The sequence below is a fragment of the Notamacropus eugenii genome, chromosome 1, assembly GCF_028372415.1.
Source record: "Notamacropus eugenii isolate mMacEug1 chromosome 1, mMacEug1.pri_v2, whole genome shotgun sequence".
NCBI classification, from domain to species: domain Eukaryota; kingdom Metazoa; phylum Chordata; class Mammalia; order Diprotodontia; family Macropodidae; genus Notamacropus; species Notamacropus eugenii.
In genome coordinates this window covers 487,342,679-487,368,938 of record NC_092872.1, presented here as the reverse complement: position 1 = coordinate 487,368,938, position 26,260 = coordinate 487,342,679, and the positions used below count along the sequence as shown (strand labels likewise).

The window sequence follows — 26,260 nt, the reverse complement described above, 5'->3', positions numbered from 1 at the left end:
TATAGAAAGAATTCAGGCTAAACCTTAAAGCAAACATAAATTGCCTCCTTATTCCTTATGAAAGACTGTCCCCCTATCCCCAGCTACAGATTAAACTTTTATTGTTGGCTCATCGTCTTAGAAATGATGGTCAAAAATGAGACCAGTGTGTTTACATGGAAACCTAGTCCTACCACTTGAGACATAACTCAGATATACTGTACTCCTGAGTAAATGAATATAAAGTGTTGAACTGATTGTCAGCTGTGGTTATTATTACTAGTGGTGCTATTTTCTTACATGAAGGTTAGCAGTATTATGTATACATAAGACCTGGGTCTGAGCCTGGATCAAAATACATGAGTCCTACAGTGTTACAGTGTGACTGGGGACAAATGACTCAATTTCCCGATGGCTCAGTTAGTCTAGATACTAAATGGGAAGAAAAGCTGCTCCTGTTCACTCCAGTGGGATAAGAAGAGAAGAGATAGGACAGTTCAGAGATAAAAAAAAAAAAAAAGGTATAATCTAATCCAACCATCATCATTGGGAGACAGTAGGAATTTTCTTCTGTGCTAAGACAAGTCTGCTGTTGTCCAACTGGAAAGCTCTACTAGGTGGGTCTACACATCCCTGCATGCTAGACGTAATCAAAATCTGGGCATTATCACTGTCTATAAACCCTTTATAGAGTCATTCATGTCATAATAATACCTGACCTAATGAATATATATACATACATGTGCATATATATACTTTTAAATGTATATGTGTACATATCTATATATGTGTACACATGTACACATATACACTGTTTGTGTAGATAGTCAACAAGTATCTATTAAGCACCTACTATGTGCCAGGTACCATGCTAAGTGTTAGGACACAAAGAAAGACAAAACAAACAAAAAAAACCAGCAGCAACAGCAACTACAAAAAATAATCCCTGCTCTCAAGGGGCTCAGGTTCTAATAGAGAAGACAATATGCAAACAACTTTGTATAAACAAGATACAGGCACGATGAAAAGAAGAAAATTAACAGAGGGAAGGTACCAGAATGAAGAGGGATCCGAAAAGCACGGACTTGAATACACACACACACACACACACACACACACACACACACACACTCCCCTCTGCTTGCTAGTTTATGAAACATATTCTTGTCTCTTTTCTTAATGGATCTGCATATCATTTCTTTGAGACAGGTAGGGAAAAAATAACTTTCTAAAGATGAGGAGATTGAGAAGGTTCACAGATCAAGAGTTAGAAAAGAATTCAGAGACTATCTAATCTAACTCCCTCATTTTACAAATAAGAAAACTGAGGCCCATGATGATTAAGTGACGCGGTCACTATCACACAAGAAATGTCTCAAGGGAAAGGGGGTGGGGTGTGATAGGTGGGGATTTTAACCAAGCATCAGTGTTATTTCTATTCTATTAAAGGTGCCTCCATGAATTTCTTAAAAGGGATAATGAACTGATATTCAAATCCAGGTCTCCTTGAGCTGTGCTTTCTTTCTAGCTTGGTATCAGCTGCTAGAAAGGTCTCTTTAAATTGTCCTTTGCAATGCCCAGATCAATATAGTCTCTAGAGGGAGAAAAAAGATTTGGGTTCTGGGTATTGTCACTGAGCACACAAACTCCAAGGCACCTGAGTAGTAAACAAAGAATTGACCATAATAACAACTCATACTTATACTGTGCTTTAAAGATGACAGAAAACCTTTCCTCAGTCACCAGAGAGGAAGAAGGGGGGAGAGGGGAGTGCATATGGCAGGCCATGAAAGTAGCATAAATACCATGATCTACACTTTACAGATGTGGAACAGGTGAGGGGTTTACCCATGGTCATTCCGCTAATAAGCATGCCCGTGATTAATAATAATACTTGCAATAATAACGATAGTAACAAAAACAACTTAGGTAGCGATTTATGGTTGTTTACAAGTATCTAACATACATTACCTCATTTGATAAATTACATCATTTGAGAGGATAGACTTCTAATGGGTAAGAGCCCTTCAAGCTGAGGTGAGGACTCTTTTGCCTTCACTATGATCTATTCAGATTTTGTTGTAAAATGTCCAAATATTCATCAATGCACTGAGTCTGGAAAAGGATTAGGGGTGAGAGAAGGGGTATTGGAGGAGTTCTCTACTCTTAACTATTACAAATTTTTTTCATTTACTCACTGAATTGGGATTCAGTCCCATGTTTGCCTCAATGTATGTCTCTGTCTTTGGCTCCACAGCAAGTTCGGCTTCCAAGATCTTTTCCACTGGCATGTCCTCATTAGCACTGCTGGTTGACTCCACCTCGTTCTCATTTCGGTCTTTGCCCCTCTGCCTCTCCTCTTGCACAGCTGGAAAAGAGGAGGGGTGGATATGAGCTAGGTGTTCCATGTCACCCATGGAAGGTTCAAGAATATGGGGAAGAGATGCGTCCCTCAAGTCCTTCACACCAGACTCTCAGCCAACAAGTGTGCCATAGCCCAAGGGCTACACAATGGACCCTTAGGTTGTAGCTACAAAAGGGAAGGCCCCATCAGCCATTTTCTCAGTGAAGTTTTCCACAGAAGGAATGGGAAAAGGAGAGCCTTCTAGAAAAAAGCTGTACAGGTGTCGTCAACTCTCAATTATCTGACCCATGGATTATCCACATTTATTTTTTTTAATTTTAAAACCCTGGCTGTCATTATTTTAATCCCTGAACACATATCCCCACACTCTCAGATGAAATCACACAATGAGAACATACACTCATTTTAATATTAGACCAGAACAACTCACAAGTTAATACCTACACAACATGGGAGAAGAATATCGCTTCAATATCCCATAATATTAAATCAGGAAGTCTTATTAGAGACCATTCGGTTTAACTTTATCATTTTTCAGAGGAAGAATACAACGCTAAGAAAGCTAACGTGATTCACCCAAGGCCAGACAGCAAGTGAGAAGCAGAGTTGGGACCCAAGCACAAGTCTATTGACTCTCGGCCCAGCATTCCATCCATGACAGCACACTGCATCCAATGCCAACTCAATGGTTTCTGGAATCATTTATTGTTTTGGATTACTCACTCTTGGGCTCCCTTTAATTAGCGTAGACAATTCAGAATGGAAGGTACAAGGAAAATGGTCAGTCAGAGAAGGAAGGGGAAGGAGAATTGGATCTGGAGTCAGAGAGGACCTGTGTTCATATCCAGGCTCTGTGAAGTATGTATGACGTTGGGTAAATCATTTAACTTTCCCAGGCATCACTTTCCTTAACTATAAAGTGAGGAGACCGAAGGAAGATCCCTTCCAATTCTAAATCTGTGAATCTATGAACATAAATGCCCAGGTAAACCACTTTGAGAAGAGGCTTCCAAGAAAGACAAGGACAGGGCATTGAGCTAAGAGGACAGAATACATAAGGATCTTGCCAGATAAGATGAACCACCCACACAGGTTGGCTTTAATGGAAATGAACCAGCTGGGTGGGGCTCTGCGGTGGCGCCTTAATGGTGCCCACAGTACTCCACTTGTAGCTTGGAGCGCCTGCCCTACAGAAGGGAATTCCTTTCGGTTGCTTTGAGTCACTGCCCCCACTCCAAGGGCCTGCACCCACCTTTGGTGTTGTCTTAACCATGCTGGAGAAAACACTGAGCCTGGGGCATTTTGCTACCCATCCCCCCACCACACCTAACCTGTTGAGCCTCCTCCCTCCTGGGTCCTGGACTCCATCACACTGTAAATCACCTTTTCCACCTACGTCTTCTCTGATTATCTGGGACCTCAGCTGCTTACAGCTAGCAGCCAATATCAGGCAGAACAATAAATGGATTCATGGACAAATGAGGCAGATTGGAAGGGGAAAGAAGAAATTAATTTGGAAAAGTGATCAAATGGGCCATTCATATAGTCTGGTGCCTTACATCTTGTCTTCTACTGGTAAGCCTGAGGATGGGGATGGATGGCTCCTCAGAGAGAAGAAATTTCAATTTGACAAACATTTATTAAGTGAATATATTGTACAAGATACTACACTATGTGCTAGGGATAAAAACGTGAAAAATAACACAGCAGCTACTCTCAAGGAACTTGTATCCTCCCAAAGAGGACACAATACATGTAAAAAGTATCATGTAAAAATGTCCAAACTTTTTGTACAAATTATACAAGCGTATAAAATTGGAATTATTCAAGGTAGAGAATGACAGTGACACAGGAGGGATTCAGACAAAAATGCTTCAGGAATATTTGAGAAGGGGGAGATAAGAATTTGGGTTAGGTTTCACAAAGTGTAGGCTGGGCTGTAAGCATGCACACAAGCCCAAGCCAGTAGGACAAGAGCAGGAATACTCAGTGCCCTCGCCCAGCCTAGCGGTAAGGTCCCTTCTGCACATCCTTCAGTCTGAAGCAGGGAGGGCTCCTCCTCCCCCTTCTCCCAGCTGAGCCTTAGGGTCCCAGGGGGAACCAAAGCTGCTGCCTTTGGTACACAGGCACCACTCAGGGCTCCTAAGAAAACCCCAGCATCATCTCTTGTCTTTTCTTAAGTAACCTCTACTTCACAAAGCGCTGGAAGCCTGATCAGTTCTTTCCAGAGCTGGGTTTCTATGTACTCCAGACACTGTTGATTCCCCACCCTTCATTCCCAGAAAACAAGATGTGAAATGCCCAATAGCTTTCTGTGCCAATCCAACTTTGCACCAATTATTCTTCCCCTCCTCTACTCCTTTTATTTTCTCCAGATCATCTGCATTTATGTGGTCTTTGTTCCATCTTCTTAGTTTACAAATCCTCTGGGTCAGGGGTGGGGAACCTGCAGTCTTGAGGCCACATGGGGCCTTCTAGGTCCTTGGGTGCAGCTTTTTGACTGAGTCCAAGTTTTACTGAACAAATCCTTTTTATTAAGGGGATTTGTTCTGTGAAGTTTAGATTCAGTCAAGGGGCTGCACTTGAGGACCTAGAGGGCTACATGTGGCCTCCAGGCTACAGGTTCCCCACCCCTGCCCTGGGTGGTCCTAGCAAGGTTTTACAGTGATATTATTCTTGCAGATCAGCTACTCCCCATCTCTCATCTCCTTGCCTTTGCTCACATTACGCTTAGACTGGCTCCTCTCTTCTCACTTTCCCTGTCCAAGGGATCCTTTAAAGTCAGTGACTGAAATGTCTCCTCCAAGGAACCTTCCTTGGTCTTAGAGGTTGGTGAAAACCTTCACTCTCCAGCTTCACATGGAACCTTTTCTCTCCATCGCACTGATCATGTAATATTGACAATTATTTCTCTGTATGACTTATCCTGTTATGAGATTGTCCATTCCTTGGGGGGCAGGATGGGAGAGGTTTATAAAATCTAGTCTAAACTGTAAACATGCTGATGCATGTCATGGAGGGCAGACAACTGGTCACAGGGATCACAGATCAAGAAAAAGAAGAGACCTTAAGAGACATTGAGTCCAAACTCAGGATGAGAAAAAGGAAGCCCAGAAAGAGATTCAGTGACTTACTCAAGGTCACACAGGTAGAATTTGAATCCAGGTCTTCCTGGCTCCAGTGCTCCATCCGTGCCACATTACTTAATAAATGCCTGTTGCTTTATTTTTAATGTCATTAAGAACTGAGAACAAACTCACATGGCCTGGAGAGTGGAGACAGCACTGACTCTAAAGTCAGAGAACACCAACTAAAATGGTGTCGGGATTTATCTCCTGTTTGCAGAATTACTCATTCTTGGTCTCCCCTCAATTACTGAGAATGATCTAGGATTGATGATACAGGGAAAGTGAGCAGTCAGATAAGGGAAACACAGTTCATTCAAAAGGGAGCTGGATTTGGAGTCTGAGGAGCCCTTAAGTCCAATTCTGGCTCTCCTATGTGACTTTGGGCAATGCACTTAACCTCCATGGGCCTCAGTTTCCTTATCTGTAAAATGAGGGAATTAGGCTTAGTGCCCTTTAAGATCTCCTCCTCTAACTCTAAATATACAAGTTTGTGAATCCCCACAGATCATCTCATTTCTAGCTGGGTAGCCCCTCTACCATCTTTTCTCGATTAGTTCCTGGCAAGAGGACCAGATAAGGAACCAGAATTCCAATCCTAGCTCTGTAACTTTAGGAAGGTCACTAGTCAATTCCTATAACTATAACACGGTGGGAAGAACAAGAGAATACATGAGCTCTAAAATATTTCCAGCTCTGAGTCCTAAGAGCCAACGTTGGTCCTATGTTCAATGGCTGGCCCGAATTACAGAAGAGGAAAAGAGAAATCCTTGCCCTTGTCTAACTTTGCTCTGTTTAAAGTGCACAAGGCCACAGTGTGTCAATGGCTCTGAATCTGAACCTGCCACACTGGACAGACAGCAAGCAAAGGCACCAGGGGGTGCTTAGGACTGATTAAATTGCAGAAACCCGAAGCCTTAAGTAGTGTATACTGGAGCACTTTGTAAGACACAAAGAAAACACACACACACACATGCACACACGCACGCACGCATGAACGCTGCCCCTTCCCTGACCTCAGGAAACTCATCAGAAGCTCAGTAAAAGGGGGTAGCCAAGAGTAAACCCAAAGTTCTTATCCCAATCTTCCCTTCCAGGCTTTCACATTAGGGGGAAAAAAGTTTTCTAATTAGCTGCAGTGCTGAGCCCTCCCTCTCCCCCACACCTCTAGCCTCCGGTTTCCTAAGCAGGAATTGAGGCTGTTCAGCAATCCATCATTTGCCAGATCCTACCCTAGAGGGGCAGAATGAAGTGATTATTGTAAATCTAGCCCTGGTAAAAGGCCCTGGCTCCTCTGGGAGCCCAGGCACAATATAAAGATAAAATATGGTTATGTTTGCAAACAGCTAGATGTCGAGTCACTGGCAGTCTGTGCCACGCTTGGAGCACCCGCTCGCTGGAGTCAGCATATTCCTCTAGCTCCGTGGGCTTGGCCCCATGATTCGAAGGGGATTCTCCAGCTCTCCACAGTTACCATCTGGAGCTGAAGAAGCCAAGGGGAATGGAGACTTTCCAAGCAAGCTTATAGAAGGTACAAAGCCTGGACGAGGACCACAGAGATTCATAGATGGTTAGGAGATAGAAGGGATGCATGCACCCCAGAGCTACTTCAGGCTTGACCAATTCATTTTACAGAACAAGAAGAGACTGGGCCCCGGGGTGGGGATGGGACTTTTCGAAGGTCGCACAGCTAGTCAGTAGCAGGACCGGGACTCTACGTTATGACCCCTATTTCCATCCAGTCCTGTAGCCTTGGCCCTGCTCTGAAAAGCTTTACTTGACCAGTACCACTCGACTTAATTCTTATCCTTCTCTGGATTTCCACTGAAGTGTACAATGTGTGCAGCTTAATCTGAAGTTTGATTAAAAACTTGTTTGCTTGTCCTGTCAAATGCACCAGCTTCACGCCTGTGCTGCTTATCTCTACAATGATAGCAGACGTTCCTTGACAATTCGGTTTCCCCCGGAGTGCCAACCACAGGGCTGAGCATATAGCAGAGTCTTAATATATATTTATAATAAATCTACAAAGCCTCAGTCCCATTCCAGGCATCAATACACACACACTCTCAGTCTGAAAAAGAATGGCAGGTCTGAAATACTGAATTCAAGAAAACCGTCAGGGGCAGATGACAGTATTAAATCTTTTCCCAAACGGACAAGAACTAGTCCACAGCTGTGGACTGCTAAAACCCCAGTGTCTGGAGGGAGAATAAGGATAACCTACATGCCTGGATTATGGTGAGAAATGCCGCATACCATCACATTCCAGTCAAACTCGGTTTTCAGTTGTTTCCCAGGCCATTCTGCCCTCTGCCATTCCTGTGAGTTTTGCATACAGAAGCCTTGAATGAATCTGCTGCTGCTGAAACTACAGATGCTGAAATCTTCCCCTTCCTTCCAGTTCAGGTACCATCTCCATGAAGCCTCCCTTCCTCCCTCCAGAGCTGAAAGCGATCCCTTTATCCCTCCACCTTTCTAGTTAATCCTTGTACCCTTACAGTATTCTGTGCAGGGCACAGAGCCCTAGGCCTAAACTCAGAGAACATAACTACAAAATGCTACCTCCAACATCTACCTGTATAACCTCTAGCATGTCATTTAAGGAAAGAAACAAACATTGATTAAGGACCTCCTGGGTGCCAGACACTGGGCTAAGTGGTTTACCAATATTACTTCATTTGATCTTCACAACATCCCAGAGATGTAGGTATTAATGTAGCTACTAGTATTCCCATTTTACAGTTGAGAAAACCGAGGGATGGACAGAAGGGATTAGCTCAGAATCACAGAGCAAGTAAATATCAGTGGCAAGATCTGAACTCAGGTCTTCCTGACTCCAGGTCCACTTCTCTATCCACTGTGCCACCTAACTTACGCTGGGCCTCACTTTCCTCTTCTGTAAAATTAGGGGATTGGACTAGATGGCCTCTAGAGCCCTGATCCTCTGTCAACGAAGGCCATTTTTATCTTTATATCCATCTTTACACATACGTATAAAGAAATATTTATAATTTTATATATTTATATATCATATAATTTATATATGAGTATACATTTTATATTATATAAATATATTATTGGTTATAATATTACATATTATTACTAATACATAATTATGATATATAAACATTATTGTATAGTATAGTATAGTATATATCTTTATCATAAACCTGAGCATAGTAGGTGTCTTAATAAACATTTATTAAGCTGACCTGAACTGAGCTCCACGTGCTGTCTCCACACATGGCCTGCCTCAGCACAGCAGTCTGACCTGCTGAATTCGAGGAGGCATTTGATGACAGACCCACAGGGGCCCTTCGAGTGGATTCTGCTACCACAGAGGATGTAATTTCAACGGGCCCTTCCCTAAAATAACTCATGTGGATTGCTATTGGCTACATTCACCACAACTCAGACATGCTCTCCTGTCCCCATCCCCTTGCTTATAGTGATCCCTATCCCTGGAATGATCTCCCTTCCCCTTCTTTACCTGTTGAATTCCTACCCATTCTGGAATGCCCAACTCAAATACCCTTCCTTCCTTGATTCCCTCATTAGCAGCAACCAAGTCCTGTTGGACTTCTCATAGCACTTCTCTCTGTCTCCCCCAAATGCACCAAATGTAGTATGCTTGTATCTTAGTCTCCCTACTACAGTGTAAGTTCTGTGAGGGCAGGAAAGACATGCTGTCTAAATTTTATATTCTGCCTCCAGCATCTAGAATAATGCCCTGCATACAGCAGATGAACCTAAATGAACTGAATATACACACAGAAACAGTCTCTCCCATATGCTAAAGGCTGATAGTACAAGGTCATTCTGCAGCAGTCTGGGCTCCAGTACCAGTGGTACAACAAAAGGCTTAGCCCTAAGTCCATTCACTGGATTCTGGACCCAATTTTTCCTCCATTATTTGCTTCCCTATTTAGTAAAGTTTTTTGTCCTCCATCTCACTCCCTTGTAAATTCAGTTTCCTCACCCAGCTTGTCACTGTTTAGATAAAAATAGATCATCAACATTGAGATATCACCTTTAATTTCTTCTTCCTGTTTATTCCCTTGTTTGTTTGCATCTTCTAGCTTGTCCATGACTCATCCCCTTCCTCTCTCCTGGAGCCCCTTATGGAACTGGCTGAGCTTGAAGGACTACTAGTGACCTTTCCTCCTTGGAAAATTTCTTCTCCTTGGACAGAGGAGGAGGGATGTTTCTGTACCCAGGGCCTCACCGCTAAGGGCTGCTTCTGATGACCTAGATTTGGCTGATCCTCATCAAGGGTATATCCCGTGCCACAGATGAACATACCAACAAAATGCCTGGATGGATGCTACCACCAGCTCAGAATAAAGACTTTTATTCAGGGTCTCATCCTTGAAGAAATCTTCCTTTTCCATCTCCATCATAATAATTTCACAAACAAGTATTAAGCTACTACTTTGTCTAAGGCAATGTGCTAGGGGCCTGGGATATAAAAAACAAATGTAAAAAACAGTCCCTGACCTCAAGGATTTTACAGATAAAAAAGTGTGGGAGAGGATACCGTTGAAACAGTACTAGATGTGGAATCATGATGATCTGAGTTTAAATTCTGCCACATCTTTTGACTCTCAATCCAATTTTCTTCCTATAACACCATGGTATATCTTCGAATCCCAATTACTTTGCCTACAAAAGGGGGCTAATAACAATATCTATCTTGTCTCATGGGGATCTGGTGAACGTTTAGTGAGAAAAAAAGCTACAGAATGTGATGTTCTGAAAGTATGGAAATAGAAATATTTTGGTTTGTCTGCCTCCCCTGAGGCCATGTGGACCTAAATGCGTAATACTCCAATCCTCCAATAAAATAAAATAGGCAAATCAAAACTGGTGCTCTCTCAGTGGATGCAGTCATCAAGTCACCTGCTCAGCGGTGACCACTGCACTATACTGACTTTCTACAGCTGTCAGAGGACTTAGGGGATTCCCACTCCGCCTTCCCTTTCACCTGCATTCTTGTCAATCAACGCCTCTTTGCCAATTTATTCAACCCAAATTGTTTGAGTAGGATGAAATTAATGTAGGTTTAGAAGTCTCAATAATCAGCTACAGAAAAGAGGGAAGACCCACTTAGGCAATCTGCTTCAGCGTAAATAATTAATTCGATAAATATTAAACTGTCTACTATGTACAAGCATATTGTACCAGTTTCTAAGTATACAGAAGCACAAAAATTTCCCTAAGCCTCAGTTTCCACATCTCTATGTTAGAAGGAAAGGATCTATAATTTCAACAGTAGGGTAGAGTCTAGGCATGGAACTCCTTCCACCAAAAGTATATAGTACTTGAGTACTGTCTCCGATATAGTACTCGAGTCCTCATGAACTTCCTGAAGAAAATAGAGGTTAAATGGGTTACTCAGGGTTACAGAGTTAGTAGCCCATCAGCTGTGGGAATCTATCCCCAGTCTTTCGGACTCCAAGTCTAGTACTCTAACCACTACCCAAGACAACCTTTATTTCTTTACCTTAAAAATGGAGATGATAATATCTGTAATGTGAGGCTCACTATTTAAGTATGATAAAAATGTCAGTTACTGTTAACAATATTAATATTTCATTCTTCTCATCTTTCTGTTCAATGGATCTCGGATTTGATCAAAGGATCATAGCTTTAGAGCTGGAAGGGACTTGAGAGGGCATCCAGTCTAACCCCCTCATTTTACAGTTTAAGAAACTGAGGCTCAGGTTAAGTGACTTACGCATGGTCACACATCTAATAAATGTCAGAAGGTAGGAAGTTAATTCAAGTGACTCCAAAGTCTACAAAGAGATATTCTACTATTGTTCTTTTATAATCCAGTTTTTGCCAAGCTATTGAAGAGATAATTACATTTTATAAAGAAAGTAGACCTGGGATGAAGGCTCATTTTTTATAGTCTGGAAACATCTACAGATCAACTCTGATAGTGGTGGGGAAGCTACATCCTTACTTCTTGTTCCTGCTTGCGTTTTGAATTCTTCCAATAGGTCTCCACATTTTGAAAGCTTTTCACTTAATGTAGTTTGGAGGTTATGAGTATTCAGTATGGTAGCATGCTCTTCTTAAATTTCTATGGATCAGGGTTTGTATTTGGGTGATGACAGGCATTTATCTGTGAAAATACTCTGGTTGCAGTAGTTCATTTGCTGAATTCTCAAGACCATTTTGAGGTTTGGAGCTGCAGTACAGGGGACATAATACAGGACAGGATATTTTACAGGAAGCCTTTCCCAATCCCTCTTAATTCTAGTGCTTCCCTCTGTTAATTATTTCCTGTTTATCCTGCATGTAACTTGTTCTTACATATTTGTTTGCATGATGTCTCTCCAAGTAGACTGTAAGCTGCTTGGGGACAGGGAACTTTCTTTTGCCTCTCTGTGTATCCCCAGCACTTAGCACAGTGCCAGTGCTGTAGCATTTAATAAATGCTGATTGACTGAATGATAGTAATTTGCATGTCATTTCCTCCATTAGATTATAAGCTCCTCCAGGGCAGGAACTAGCTTTGGCCTTAATAAATGTTGATTGATTGATAGTAGTTCCCATGTTATTTCCTCCAATTGATTATAAGGTCCTTGAGGGCAGGAACTAGCTTTGGCCTTAAAAAATGTTGACTGATTGATGACTGGGAAGAATAGCAAGCTTCTTGAGTATAAAAGTATGGTCATTTAATCTGGACATTCCAAGAGGAGTTATGTTTTGCAGCTTCCAATGACATGATGAATAACTTTTACTGCTTCCTCACAAAGTTTGCATTCTATCAATAGAGCTCCCTAAGCTTTCTGTGGTTTCTGACAGCAATAACCTGATTCAGTATCACTTTCATGAACCCCTCAGTCAATCATTCAACAAACACTTATTAAGAGCTTACTATAAGCCAGGCACTGTACTAAGTATACAAAAATACAAACTGAGAGACAGTTCCTAGCCTCAAGGAACCGACATTCTAAGGGGAGAAGTCAGGTTGGTTGTGTTGGTCCTTCATTTTCAAAGAAGACCACGCCATCAGAGAAATGATGACATGACTTGCCCTTGACTTTGTTTTGAGGGAGGGAGGGCTGTGCAGGTCACCAGCCTCACTTCTCCTCCAGAGCCATCTGGATCCAGTGACCAGATATTCCTCAGGATGACTGAAGATGGCTCAGGATGCACTGGGAGACCTTGGCCGTTTAGGCTAAGGCCTTTTCAGGTACTCACATAAAAGGAAGCCAAAGGAGGGGAAGGAGGACGTAAAATCACCAGGTCAGGGATACGGCAGAGAAAATCTGGGAGAGCTGGCAGTGCAGCCTGTAGAAAAAGGAAGACGTGGCTGGCCTGGACCTCCTCCTCAAAATGGAGGTTTTGGAAGGAACCAGACAAACACAACGAGAGACTACAGGAGTGTGGAGGGAGCTTCCAAGATAAAGAGGGTTCTAGGACACATTAAAGAAAGTACAAGGGAGAGTCAGGAGTGTAACCTGGAGAAGAATGAAGAAATCCCTCAGTTTTTCTAAATTCTGCATAAAAATAATCACTGTATTGACACTTCTTTGTCAGTATATTGGGAAAAAGAAAAAAATAAGCATTTATATAGCACCTGCTACACGCGCTGGCACCTTTTACACATTTTCTCTCATTTGATCCTCACAACAACCCTGTGAGGGAGATGCTATTATTATCCCCGTTTTACAGATGAGGAAATGGAGACAAAGGACAGTTAAGTGATTCACCCAGAGTCACACAGACAGGAAGTCTCTGACACCGGATTTGAACTTGGGTCTTCCCGACTCCAGGCCCTAATTCCACTGCACTACCAGCTACACTTCCATATTGTTGTTTGAACTTGGGTGGCAGTTGGTTCCATTTTTGGACTTTCAACATATCAGTTACATTCAATAAATTCAGCAGTGTGTATCTATTTTCAGTCTTTATTACTGCTCTGTAAAGTGGCATTTGTTTGTTCACAGAGTATTTAGGTAAATGTTTAAACCTGTTTGTCATGAAATCTTAGGATATCTCTCAGTGCCCTTTCTTCCTTTTTGACAAGGAAGTGGTTTCTTTTATGGTTGCCTTGGGGCGGTAGTCTTGGTGTTCTGTTAATATTGTATGAGCTTTTGTTTGGAGACTTTCTAAATTTGTTACTCCTACTCTTACTGCTACTAACTTTAGTGGACTCCAAGAAATCTCACATTTTGACAGAGAGAACCTCAGTGGAAAGACAACTGCAAAGCAAGATTCAGAGATAGCCCCAGGGATGAATAGTTAGACTCTCAATATCTCATTCCTGAGGGAAGGGGATCTAGCACCAGTCTTATTAAAAAAGCTTTGGATTAAGAGCTAGAAGTCTAACAGGGTGAACTTGAACAGACCTTAACTTCTTTCTGTGTAAACTGCAAAAAAAATGGTATAAGTACAATATAAGAAATTTTCATCACCACTATTACTGTAATCTTCTTAAGGGCAGGAATGGTTTGATTTTTGTCTTTGTAGCTCCATTGTATTGAGCATAAAACCTTGCACACAGAAGGCACTTAGTAATCACTGAATTTAACTGAGAATTATTGTAACTGGTATTTTTCTGCCCAGGCAGCTGTAAACTGGACCTTCACAATGAAATGTGAAGGATGCTGAGATCCCCAATCCAAAATTCTCTTTCCCATCTAACAAAAGGAGACCTGAAACTTTACCAGTTATGATTCATTTGCATGAGATAACACTGTCTGCTGTTAATAAGAGAACATATTTCTCTAGCACTTTAAGATTTATGAGCGTTTTCCCTCATAACAGCCTTGCTAGGTATAGAGTATAAATGTAAAAGGATGGGGTCACTCTTGCATAAATATTAATATCCTTTTACATACAGGGAAACCAAGTCTAGGAGAGACTAAAGGATTTACCTAGGGCCATCCAATTAGTAAGCAGCAGAGCTGAGATTGGAACCCAGCTCTTTTAGCTTGTGGCTTGCCTGAGCAAGTCTCATATTTCTCCAAGCTTTGGTTTCCTCATCTTATGATTCAGTAACTCAAAACGTAGGCTCCTTCTACTGTTCAAAATACCCCAAGCAATACCCACTGCTTCATTCTACAGAGAATAAGTAGATCCACTCAGCTCCTTAAGGCTTGTTCAGGCCGTCACCAAGTCAGGATCTGGGCACCCTTGCATGAATGTACAGAGTATAAAGAAGAGGTAGCACCAAGCAGTAGGTTAGTTACATAGGGAGTCTAAGAGAAAAACTCCAATTTCACAGAACATACAGTCAACTGGCCCTCTCTCTGTAGTTAGCTCTACACCTACCTAAAATGTAAGTCTGATCCCATCACTCTCACTTGATGAAGAACTTCCAGTGTTCTCTGCTAGGATAAAATACAAACTCTTTTGTGTGGAATTGAAAGCCCTTCCCACAATCTGACTCTAGCCTCCCTTTCTGGGCTGATTTATATATTCCCCTTACACACAACATTCATCTCCATGCTTCTGTATGGGCTCTGTCTCATGATGGGAAAGTCCCCACTCCTCACCTCTGACTCCCTCACCCTTCCAGGTTCAACTGACATGACACCTTCTACAAATGGCATCTCTGGATTTTATCCAATTATTAGTGCCCCACACCAAAACTGTTTTGTATTTATCTTATCTATATCACATTGTTTATTTAATTCTGCACATGTTAAATGTTTCCTTCCCCGCCAATAGATCACTAACTTTTTCAGGACAGGCATTATTTCTGCCTTTTATCTCCCCATCTAGAACAATGACTGGCACACAGTAAATGCTTAATAAATGCTCAATTAATTGAAGCACATGGATGTTACCCATATTTCCCAAGTTTGGAATATGAGACAAATGGATGGGGTAGAAGTATCCCCTCTTTTATAGGAAGCTTTGCCCACTCCCTCTTAATTACAGTGCCTTCCTTCAGTTAATTATCCCCTATTTATCCTATCTGTAGCTTTCTCTGTATATATTTGTTTGCATGCCGTCTACCCCATTAGACTGTGAGCTCTCTGGTACTGAGGGAAAGTATTGACTCTTGCCAATTTATGAATCCCCACTTTTTTAGCACAGTGTCTGGCACACAGGAGGCACTTAATATATATTGGTTTGTTGAAATTCCCCTTTAGCAACCAAAACCATTCCTCCAAAGAGAGTAAGAAATGAGACGAAGGTGTTTATAGAAATTCATGGTGGTGATGAGTAGAAAGACAACCGTGTGATAAAGCCATGGAATAAGGGACAAGCCTAGAACCAGAAAGAAGACAGTCTCCGCAGCATGGAATCAGTGGACCAAGGTGGTCTTGGTGAAAATTTTCAAGCAAGTTTAGCTATTCTCTGAAATTCTTTTGGGAATCCAGCTGGACCTGTGGAGAAGTTCTGAGTCAGAATGCAAATGGCAAAGAATCCAAGAGATTTTAAATAAAGCAAAAACCCCTACCTGCCTACCAACCAGTTTTTCCAACTCTAAGCCGCCTATCTAGCCATTTGGCTCAGCTCAGGACAAATTTCTTTTGCTGGTCTCTCCAAGAGTCATATGGTACAAGCCTGTAAATAACTCCCCTCCACTGGGAATGACCCTGGCGTCAGACTGGAATGGAACGGGCCCCCTGGGGGTTGATCTTGGCAACACTTCATTCAAAGCACAGGCAGCAGAAATGTCTGGGACCCTGGTCACTGACACTGCTCTATATCACTCCCAGGCCCTGTGGGACCAGTGAAGAGGATATGCCTCTCTGAGGCAGGGACTCTAGGGAAGAACTATAGTATGTCCCAGTTGGAAGGAACCTTAGAAGTCATCTTGTTCCAACCCTTTCATTTTACAGAGGAGGAAACCAAGGCTCAGAGAAGGAAAGAGATGTGTTCAAGGCTATGTAAGTCATTAGAAGCAGAGTCAGGACCAGGACCCAGGAATCCTTACTCCCAGTTCAGTACTCCCATTGCAGTACTCTACTGCAATGACGTCAGGATGAAGTGGGAATCCTGTCCCTGCTCCCCAAGTTTGCAATATCTGAACAGATAAGAAAAATCCATGAGGTGATCCAGTCTAGGGAATCCATCAGGTCTAGGTGCCAAAACTCCTCCAAGGCTTGGGTTCTCTTCAGGAGGCAAGCAGGAATGGGAGGGTGAAATGAGGATAACTGCACCTGCCTCCCTCCCGTGCTGAGAGAATTAATTAGCTAATGTTTTGTAAAGCCTTTTGAAGCTGTGAAGTGCCCCATAAGCCCTGAGTAGCATCATTATAAATATTATCATTTTATTTATAGAATCTGGGGGGGGGGAGAAGAAGAGAGCAAGGATTTATATTCTGGGAGCTCAATCACCTTTCTTATTTAGTCATGTGTGAGTATATTCTGCTGGCGCCTGGAAGCCTTGGGGCAGAGGCGTCTATAAATACGAGACTTCATTAGCTTTCTCCCTCTGAGCAAAGAGTTTTGCTTCCTGCAAAACTAGCCAAGTTAAAAAGGAAATGCTAAGGATGGGGAAGAAAGTGAGGTGGAACCAGGGGCAAGAGGAGGAAGAAAACTTAGGTGGGAGAGTTTCAAGGGCTCAGAATAAGGATGTGGGGCCGGGCTCTCCCATTGGCCATGTAACTGAGTTCTGTGTTAAGAATCAAAGTACAGTGCAAGGCAGACACTCTGAATATGGCCTTCATCGAGCAGACATCAGGTTGAGCTGTTGAGCTCAGAGTCACAGAACAGAAGAGATGGGAATCCCCCAAAAGTTGGTTAGCTTTGCTCTGGTGTGTGCACACCATAGCCTGAGTCCTAACTAGCCACAGGCTGAACCTTAATCCTGGACAAGAATGAGCAGTAAATCTAGCCAGATACTAAGCTTTAACCCCAAAAGAACCTGAACCCTTATCCAAGCCACACATTCAGCCCAGCCACAGAGCCCTAATCCCAACCACAGATTTAGCCCTGATTGTAACCATAGAATAAACCCTAATCCCCACCACAGACTAAACTCTAATCCAAGCCACAGACTTGAGCTGTAACCAGTCACAGACTGAGTCTTCACCCCAGCCAGAGATAAACTCTAACCTGAGATATATTCTATACCCCTGACCCTGGAAAGCCATCATGTAACTATGTGTCCTCAATTACAAAAAAGACTGGGTCAAAGAACATAGATAGCTCAGTGAAGGCCATTTTCAGTGCCTAGAAATGTAATTCAGTTGAGCTGGAGCTGTCATCTTTATATAAGACTAGTCCATAGGAAAATCAGAGATACCTCAATTTCCCAAAGGGGGCTCAGGAAATAGAATTCCTAGAGTCTGCATAGCTACAGCCATCCCAATACCACCAACAGGAGCATGAAAATAGCTTCAGATGGCATTTCCTTCTTTTACTGCTGCTCTCTTACCCCATAAACTGGGAGGGGAATAAAAGGTGGCCAAGGTCTTCTTGGCTTCTAATGGATCAACAAGCCTCCTGTAGCATTCTCCCTCTGGAGAGTTCTTTAGCATCTGACAGCCATCCTTAGGGGTTTCCGTAATTTATAACCTGGCTTCTCTGGGGAACCCTGGGAACTAAATAAGTGTCAAAAGCAGCTTTGAAATCCAGGGGAAACCCTTCTCTCCCCTGTGAAAGTAATAGAGGAAGCTCAGGCAGGGAGATCTTTAAGCAGAAGGCAAAAGCTACTAGGCCTACATCTGGATTCCCATTCATCCATCCCATCTCTCTGAATTTTGTCCTCTGGGATTTTTCTTAACTCCCTCTTCAGTCCTTTGCCACCTTACAATGGGTACCTACCACGTGATCCTATCCTTAATACTTCTACCATAAATGCTAGCGAAAACAACTATCAATACAGTGCACTTTGGAGAGAGTGAGAGACGAGATCGAGCCTTACCCAGAGGAGTAGGGAGAGACCTGGCCTCAGCACCCAGATAGAAGAAATGATGTATGTTAAAACAGCAAGGGACCTTAGGGATCTAGTCCAATCCTTCATTTTACAGAAGAGGAAACTGAGACCCAGGTAGGCTCAGTGACGTTTCAGGTCACTCATACAGTATCAAAGGTGGGATCCGAACCCATGACTCTAGTGCCACACTACCTCAAGTCTAATACTCTAAACACACGGTTCTTCCCTTAAAGAAGCTTATATTCTAATGTAGCGCACGCACACACACGCACACACACGCTTCAGAACAGTTACACGGTGAACAAAATATAACACGAAATAAACTACAAATGGGCCACTGCGTGGTGTGTGAGACCACGTGTAAAGATCTATGGGAAGCAGAGCAAAGAGGCAATGGCAGGCGGGTGGGGTTAGCTGGGGAAGGCTTCCTGGAGGAGAAAGGAAGGAAGGAGCTGAAACAGTTCGGAAACAGAGATTTCCCCTTCCAGCCAGGCAATATGATTTTTAAGCGATGTTCTTCACAGGAAGGTAAGGGGGTCAGGACATACAGCCAACTGTTGTTTTTTAACTAAGACTTGATTTCCCTTTGCCATTGTATGCATCTCTCATATTTCTAGCCAAAAATAATGCAGTACATTAGAGAAAACATAATTATCTCTGCTGGGTGGGGAGTCTCTGAGGTGTCCCTACTAAACCAAGAAGTCCCTCTATGGAGATGTGGTTCTCCCATGAGAAGTCTGTCCTTTTTCTTGGTGCCCTCCCTGCTCCATTGAGAGTAATTCATCCGTGATACTGTTCACAGAACTTCAGACCCACTACCAAAGGCAGAGGGGAGAATTAGGCAGCCTAAATTCCAGTCTCCCTGAAATAAAACTTCCTTTAAATAAACCACCAGGATCAAATCCAAGTCCCAGACCCATAGGAAAAAAACAAAGGGGAGGGGGGGCCAAGAAACATGTCCTTGACTCATATCTGGAATGGGCAGGCAATGCCTCTTTCAACAGAGATATCTCTTGCACAATCAAGAGATCTCCTCATCTGCTTAGCTCTAGAAGGGGATCTAGTCTGCTTAACACCCAACTCACTCTTAAGGAGAGCAGGCTGGGCTCCAGGTAGGTATGGGCATAAGGGGTGCCTACATGTGTAAGAGCAAGGGACCAGGCCCAGAAACTGTTAATTCCTTCCACTTTCCTCCCCCCACCCACCTCCAGGCAGATCCAAAACCTTCCACAAGCCCTGTGATTGCATCACACAGGCCCAACACTTGTGAAATTTGCCCCTATCCAATCAAAGCTTGAGGCACTGCCAACTCTGTTCCTGAAACCTGCCAGGCTAATGTTTAGGGGAAGACAAAGTATATGTAGTCGGGTGGCAACGACTTAGGCAGTAAACAACAGCATAAACCACCAACAGGATGTTCAGGAAATGATTTATATAGGGGAAGGACGTAGCGGAGGAGGGGAGAGAACGTCATTTCAAAATCAATAAAAGAGCTTTGGGAGTGCCTATCAGAATCAGCATTTTGCCTAAATTTATCAGTAGGGCAACCCTGAGTGGGGGATGGAACCTTGCAACAGGACAAAATTCCCACTTGTTTTTATTTCCCTGGGCTGAAGGCTCGGAGCCCAGCGCTGGAGAGGGCAGCCGTTTGTCATGCAGGACATAATTCCTCTTAAACAGCAAGCTTGTTGACTTCAGGGCCTGCCAGCCACAGAAAATACAACTAACTGCCAAGCATGCCTATATTAACTCCCCGATCGGGCGGGAAGCAGACATCGCTCTCAGTAAATATAAAGTCCCCATCAGCTATTTACGAGACCAGATACTTTGAAGATGAATTTTCATTGACTGGACAAGTCTAACACACTCTTGTCCCTCTGTCTGTATTGATTCTATGGCTCTTCCCAACATAATTCTCCCTCACCATCAGGGGATGTTTTACAGTTGTTTCGTTCTCCTATTCAAGCTGGATAGCTCGGTAAGAGGGTTTTTACTGCACATTCATGACATATAAATACAAAAGGAGATGAAGGAAAGGTATTTCCTTGACAGGAATCAGGTATTTATTTAACTGTAATTTTTTTCCTCCAGAGTATAGTATTTCTAATGGAAGTAGAAGTAGAAGCAATGGATTTTATTAATTAGACATGAGCTTCTATGAGGTATATGTATTTACTCCCATGGAAAGCAAACCGTGTGAACTAGAGAACACAGGTTTTTCTCTACTGCAAATGGGTTCATTCAGAGACCAATTCCAACTAACTAATCAGATTACATCAGTCACCACCCACTTTGGATATTAAGAAATAGTCAAAACAGATATCTTCATAGTGCTGAGACTTTGGTTTAATCTCCACCACCATGGCCAAAAGGGCTTCTATTCTTGGACCAAGACGTTATCTCATCAATGTGAGTTCTCCTAGCAAAGATACATCTCATATCCCATCTTCACTCTCTCAGCCTACCAACTCATGTCAAGTCTCATGCTCCAAAGGGGACCCACCCAACATATCAGGGGACTTCTGCAAGTTTTGTTTTTTTTGACGTTGCATAGAGGCCAAAGGAAAATGTGAACCATCCATCAGGGAACACTTGCTCTTGCCACATAAGGAGTTCACTTTCTTTTCCGGTCATAAGTCTTTCTGCTGACACACTTTCCAATGCTTCTCTTATGCAATTCTCCATTGACAATGTGTGAGAGTCTACATACACTCACCATGTTCTTCTCCTTTGCCTTCTGGGTGACCTTCCATTTTAGTTCTTCAGAGATAGTAGCATTTTCATGACACATTGTCACAACTCATCACCAAAATAATACTGTTCCTTTTTTCAAAATAAGTTTTCATTGTTGCCTTTTGTTTTTTATACCATCACAGTTTCCCCCAGTATCCTTCCCCCATGCAATCACAGAGAGTCATCCCATATACAAACGGTATTTTTTAAAGATACAAAAAAAAGAACAGGAAAAAGTGAAAAATCTAAAAATTTGTGTAATGTGCAAGATTTGTGGTCCTCCTACCTCTCCAAAGGGCTGAAGTAGGAATATCTTGTCCTATCTTTTTTCAAGCTTGTTCTTTATAATTTTAAAATAATAAATAATTAAAATAATAAACAATCTACTTTTAATTGGGGCAGTGTTTTTTACGTTTGCATCGTTGCTGTCATTGTGTATATTGTTTTCTTGGTTCCACTTACTTTACTTTGCATAGTTCATGTACAACTCCCCATGCTTCTCTGTGTGCCACACATTCATCATTTCTTACAGTACAATAATATTCTATTATATTCATATATTGATTTAGCCATTCCCCAATCAATGGCCATCTACTTTGTTTCCAATTCTTCCTTATTAAGAAAGAGACACTACAAATATTTTGGAATACATAGGGACTTTCCTCTTATTAATGACCTCCTTGGGGTGTAAGCCCATAAAAGAATCTCTGGGTCAAAGGAATGGATATTTGGTCACTTTATTTGCATTATTCTAAACTGATTTTCAAAATGGTTGTATTGATTCACAGCTCCACCAACAACGCATTAGCTATCTATATTCCCATGACTGACAGCAACAATTCTCTTCTTTTGCCAAGAATAATGTTATTATTTTTTAAAGATGAACTTTTGCTTCAAGAAGATGCTCAGGGTCATTAAAATTGCTGTATCAAGGGTGGGGGAGATATGGATGTGAAACACTAAATGTAATGTCAATCTCTTGATCAGTTTTGCTGAACATTTTCCTCCCTCTGTTTTACTCTTTGTTACAAGATATGGCTCTTAGAGAAAAGGAGAAGCATTACACTAGGAAATGTAAGTGATGTGAAAGCAAAAGTTACCAGTAAGAATTTATTTTGCAAAATAAAAGTATTGGACAATTTTCCAAAAACAATCCTGCCCTTATTCTTCCTCATGTTAAATCTTGGGCCAGGCTCAATATCCACCCACAGCATCTGTTCGGGATATATGTACCAAGGGATCAACTCTACAGATTGTCAATCCAAATGCATTTCAAACATTTGGTTTTTCCAATATGACAAGTTAGGCTGAACCCTTTCAAGTGATTATGGATCTCAATATGGGGGCTATAAAATGTTATGGGGCTTAATACAACCACAACAATGCCATTTGCAAACAGGAGTTTCTACAAGATTTCTTCTTCCATTTAGCCTCTGTTCAACATCACCCATGATGATGGTAAATGACTTCAACAAATATGTCTGCCACTCTGATGCCATGGCTCATGCTAATAACCAGAAAGAAAACAAAGTTATCTCAAAGTTATGTGATTTTGACATATACATGGGAGACACCTTGTTAGAGGAGAGCACTATTTTGTGCTACCAAATCAAATAGGTTGTTGTTGCTGTGTGTGTTTTAAAGAATTAAATACTGACAGCAGCATCTTGTATTTGCTGTAACTTTCAGTCAGTAGTGTGTGTATGTAGAGTCATAAAGATATGACCTACAATAGCACAAGGTTTGCAAAAGCCTACTTCATCCCTTCTTAAGTTTCCATGAGGACACCCTGGATGTGTGTATGTATATTACTGTCATTAAAAAATTGTACTGATGAGAAAAGTAATACTGTCTTGGTCACCTTTTTTTTGTCAATCCTAAAATTTTCGGATTTGTTCAGAAATTTTTCTAATTCCCCCTTCTTTCATATACCTTGAAAATAATCCCTCAATGTCCTCTTTTAAAATTGTCACCTGCGGCACACATCTCCTATGTATACTAGACCTATTCCAGCTACTCTTTCCACCTTAGTATTCTCCAACAGAATTTCTTCTTTCTCATACAGCACAACTGTGCAGTTATAGTCTAAATGGGGTGATTCAAGTATACCTAACGGGGGAAAAGAGCTTATTACTGATCTTTTCCATCTTTGTTTTACTCTATTATTTGTTTTACTCTATCCCATTTCATCCTTAAGTGCCCTCACAAGAATTTTGCTTATTTGAATCTCTCTCCAAGTTTGTTCTAAATTGGTTTTTGTTTCAACTGTTTCTACTTGTCTTAACTGACACTGCTCATTGTTTTCCACCATTATCCTCTATAAAGATCTTATAAACAATGTCATACTCAAAACCAGATCAGCATCCATATTTCCATCTTGGTCTTGGCTGCTAAAGAGCTCTGTCTGACAAAGAGATTCAGTGTTTTGCTGGGTGAAGTAATTTCTTGGCTCTTTCGATCTCCTTGTTGTGGCTATCAATTCACAATGGCTAAACTTTCTTAGGAAATGTTAATGGACTATGTCTATATCTGTTCTTTTATTCATTTCCCAACAGTTTACACCAATGCGCTTTAAAAATAGGTCAGTTTTAGGACTGTTTTAACCTGTATGTCCGATTGTCTCATTTTTACTATTTCATCTAATCTGATATTGAATTCACAGTTTGCTGTAACAAGTCAGACCATCCACTGACAGCTGAATTAAAAAGTAATTCCCACATTTAGGAGTGTGCTGGAGCCAGCTTTTATCTTGCTTGAGAACTGTCTGTTAAGTATTCAGTGTGAACAATTGCTCCTTGGAAATCAGAAAATACTGCCAATCGTGGCTTGGTTAATTGTTTTGTTGACTGTCTAGACTTAAGAAAGTGATGGAGAAAATGCAAATAATGCAGATTAAACTTAAATGTACATGAAGTGTTTTAGGAAGGCCAAATGTTAAACAGTTATTAGCAAATCTCTGCCTACATTGTATCTAGTTGTTTCCTTGGTATTAGACTATAATCAATTTTAGTTTTTAGGATGTTACCTGGTACTTGAAATGGTCTCTTCTCTGAGAAGAGAGTGGAGGAGGTCCTGAACATTGGGTATGTGGCTTCTGACGATCTATAGGTAGGAGGACATATGGGTATGAGCATTCTGAGAGTCTACAAGCCAATGGCCCCTCTCATTTCTTAATCTCGAACCATGTTTCAATAATAATAGTATTAACAATGTACAATTACGTATATAGCATTTTAAAGGTTTGCAAATTCTTTCCTTACAATAACCCTGGGTGATAGGTAATATCTATATTCTCATTTAACCAATTAAAAAGATGGAGTTCCAGAGACTTACACAGATGTGAAATCATCTTCCATAGCTGGAAAGGGTCAAAGCCAGGCCAGGCCTCAGACTGAAAGGCCCCACTTAAGACCAGTTCTCTCTCCACTGTAACATAATGATCAGAAGGCTGAAAATCCCAGGGACTCTTCTTACAGCTCTTAATTCTCTGCCTTAGGATCCTAAAGATATTTCTTGATACTAATCATCCAAATAACAAAAGTTATCCCAACTTTATCCTTTGCACTTAGTACAATATGTGAAGGTGACTATTAACAACTAGCATTTACATAGCATCTACTATGAGTCAAGCACTATGGAAAACACTTGACAAATACCACCTCATTTGGTGCGATGAAGAAGACTCTTGCTCTAAGTTGTCATCATTACCAGCTAGATTGAGCATCTACTGTACGGAGTCCAGGAGGAAGAGATGACTAAGATGCTGTGCCTACCCCTAATCTACAACATGCACATAAAAGGATAGCAAAGACTACATTAAGTATATGCTGTATGTCTCAAAGGGATTCAAAGACAAAAAGAAAGTCCCCATATGGACCAAAATATTTATAATAGCTCCTCTTTATATTAACAAAAAATTGAAAACAAAATAGATTACTATATTAGAATTACGGGCATCCAAAATTGAACTCAATGTAATTACAATGATCAACCTTGTCCCTGTAAGTGTTAAGAAAAAGCATGTTCCTACCTTCTCTGTAGATGGTGGCTGACTATGGGTATGAAATATCGTATGTATTGTCTGAAGCAAATGCTGTGTTGATTTTCCTCTTTTTTTTTTTGTTACAAGAGATGTTTTACTGATGATGTTTTGAAATGAAGGTGGTGTTAAAAAAATTAATTTTTTTAAAAAAAAGAATATAGGCTAAAAGTGAGAAAGGACCTTTGAAGCCACCTAGTCTAACCCCCTCATATTATGGATGAGGAAACTGAGATCTAAAGAAGTTAAATGACCAACTCACCCAAAGTCACATAGGTAGTAACTAACAGAGCCCAGATTTCAACATAGGTCCTCTGATTCAAATCTAGTCTACATTCCACTGATATCAATTGGGGATGACTAAACAAATTGTGGTTATGTAATAGGAAATTCACTGGAAAAATATAAATAATAAATATGATGGAAATAAAGGAAAAAAACACGGGAAGACATGAATTGCTGCAAAGTGAAAGAAAAACAATACATGCTATGACTATAACAATATAAAAAGAAAAATGAGAACAATTAAAACTGAATACTGCAAAATTATAATGATCTAGTGTGGCTCAAAAAAAAAAGCAAAGTGAAGAGGCATCCTCATTCTTTGCAGAAGTGGGGGGGGATACAGGTGGAGAACGCTATATATAATGTTAGACTTTTTCAACATGCTGCTTCATTTTGCCTAATTGTTACCCTTTGTTCATTCTTTATTGTAAGGGATGACTGAGAATGAGACAAAATATACAATGGGACATGGAGATGATATAAAAGCAAAAGACATCAATTTCTGCCCCGCTGCCCAGAAAATATACACTACATGCCAAAGAAACAGTCCAGACAGGGAGGGGAAAAAGAAGTGGAAAATAATGTGGGCTGGGATGGCTGAAGAAGGCTGCAAGAACTGGGCCCTGAATGAGTAAGTGGATCTTGAATAAGCAGAGACAGAGAAGGATGATCCAGGTGAGTGCCCTGGGCCAAAGCAGTCTGTCTGCCTAGAGGAGGGAACCTACAGAGGAATAGTGAGAGATTCTAGGTTAAGATAAGGGAAGAAAAAAGAGAAAAGCACAGACTGTAAAGGGACCCTAATGCTAAGTTATTTAAGTTGAACTTAGGACCTAGCACAGTACATTGTAAACAGAAGGCACATAATATCTGTTGAGT

At 41.4% G+C, this 26,260-nt stretch overlaps 1 protein-coding gene across 4 annotated transcripts in view; it reads right to left on the bottom strand.

The window, feature by feature from the left end:
* RXRA (retinoid X receptor alpha) overlaps positions 1-26,260 on the bottom strand; it is a 434,404-nt gene that overhangs the window by 36,623 nt on the left and 371,521 nt on the right. For all 4 annotated transcript variants that reach the window (XM_072632904.1, XM_072632906.1, XM_072632907.1 and 1 more), the window contains exon 5: positions 2,178-2,347. In XM_072632904.1, the coding sequence (XP_072489005.1) occupies positions 2,178-2,347 (170 nt within the window). The remainder of the gene's footprint in view (positions 1-2,177; positions 2,348-26,260) is intronic.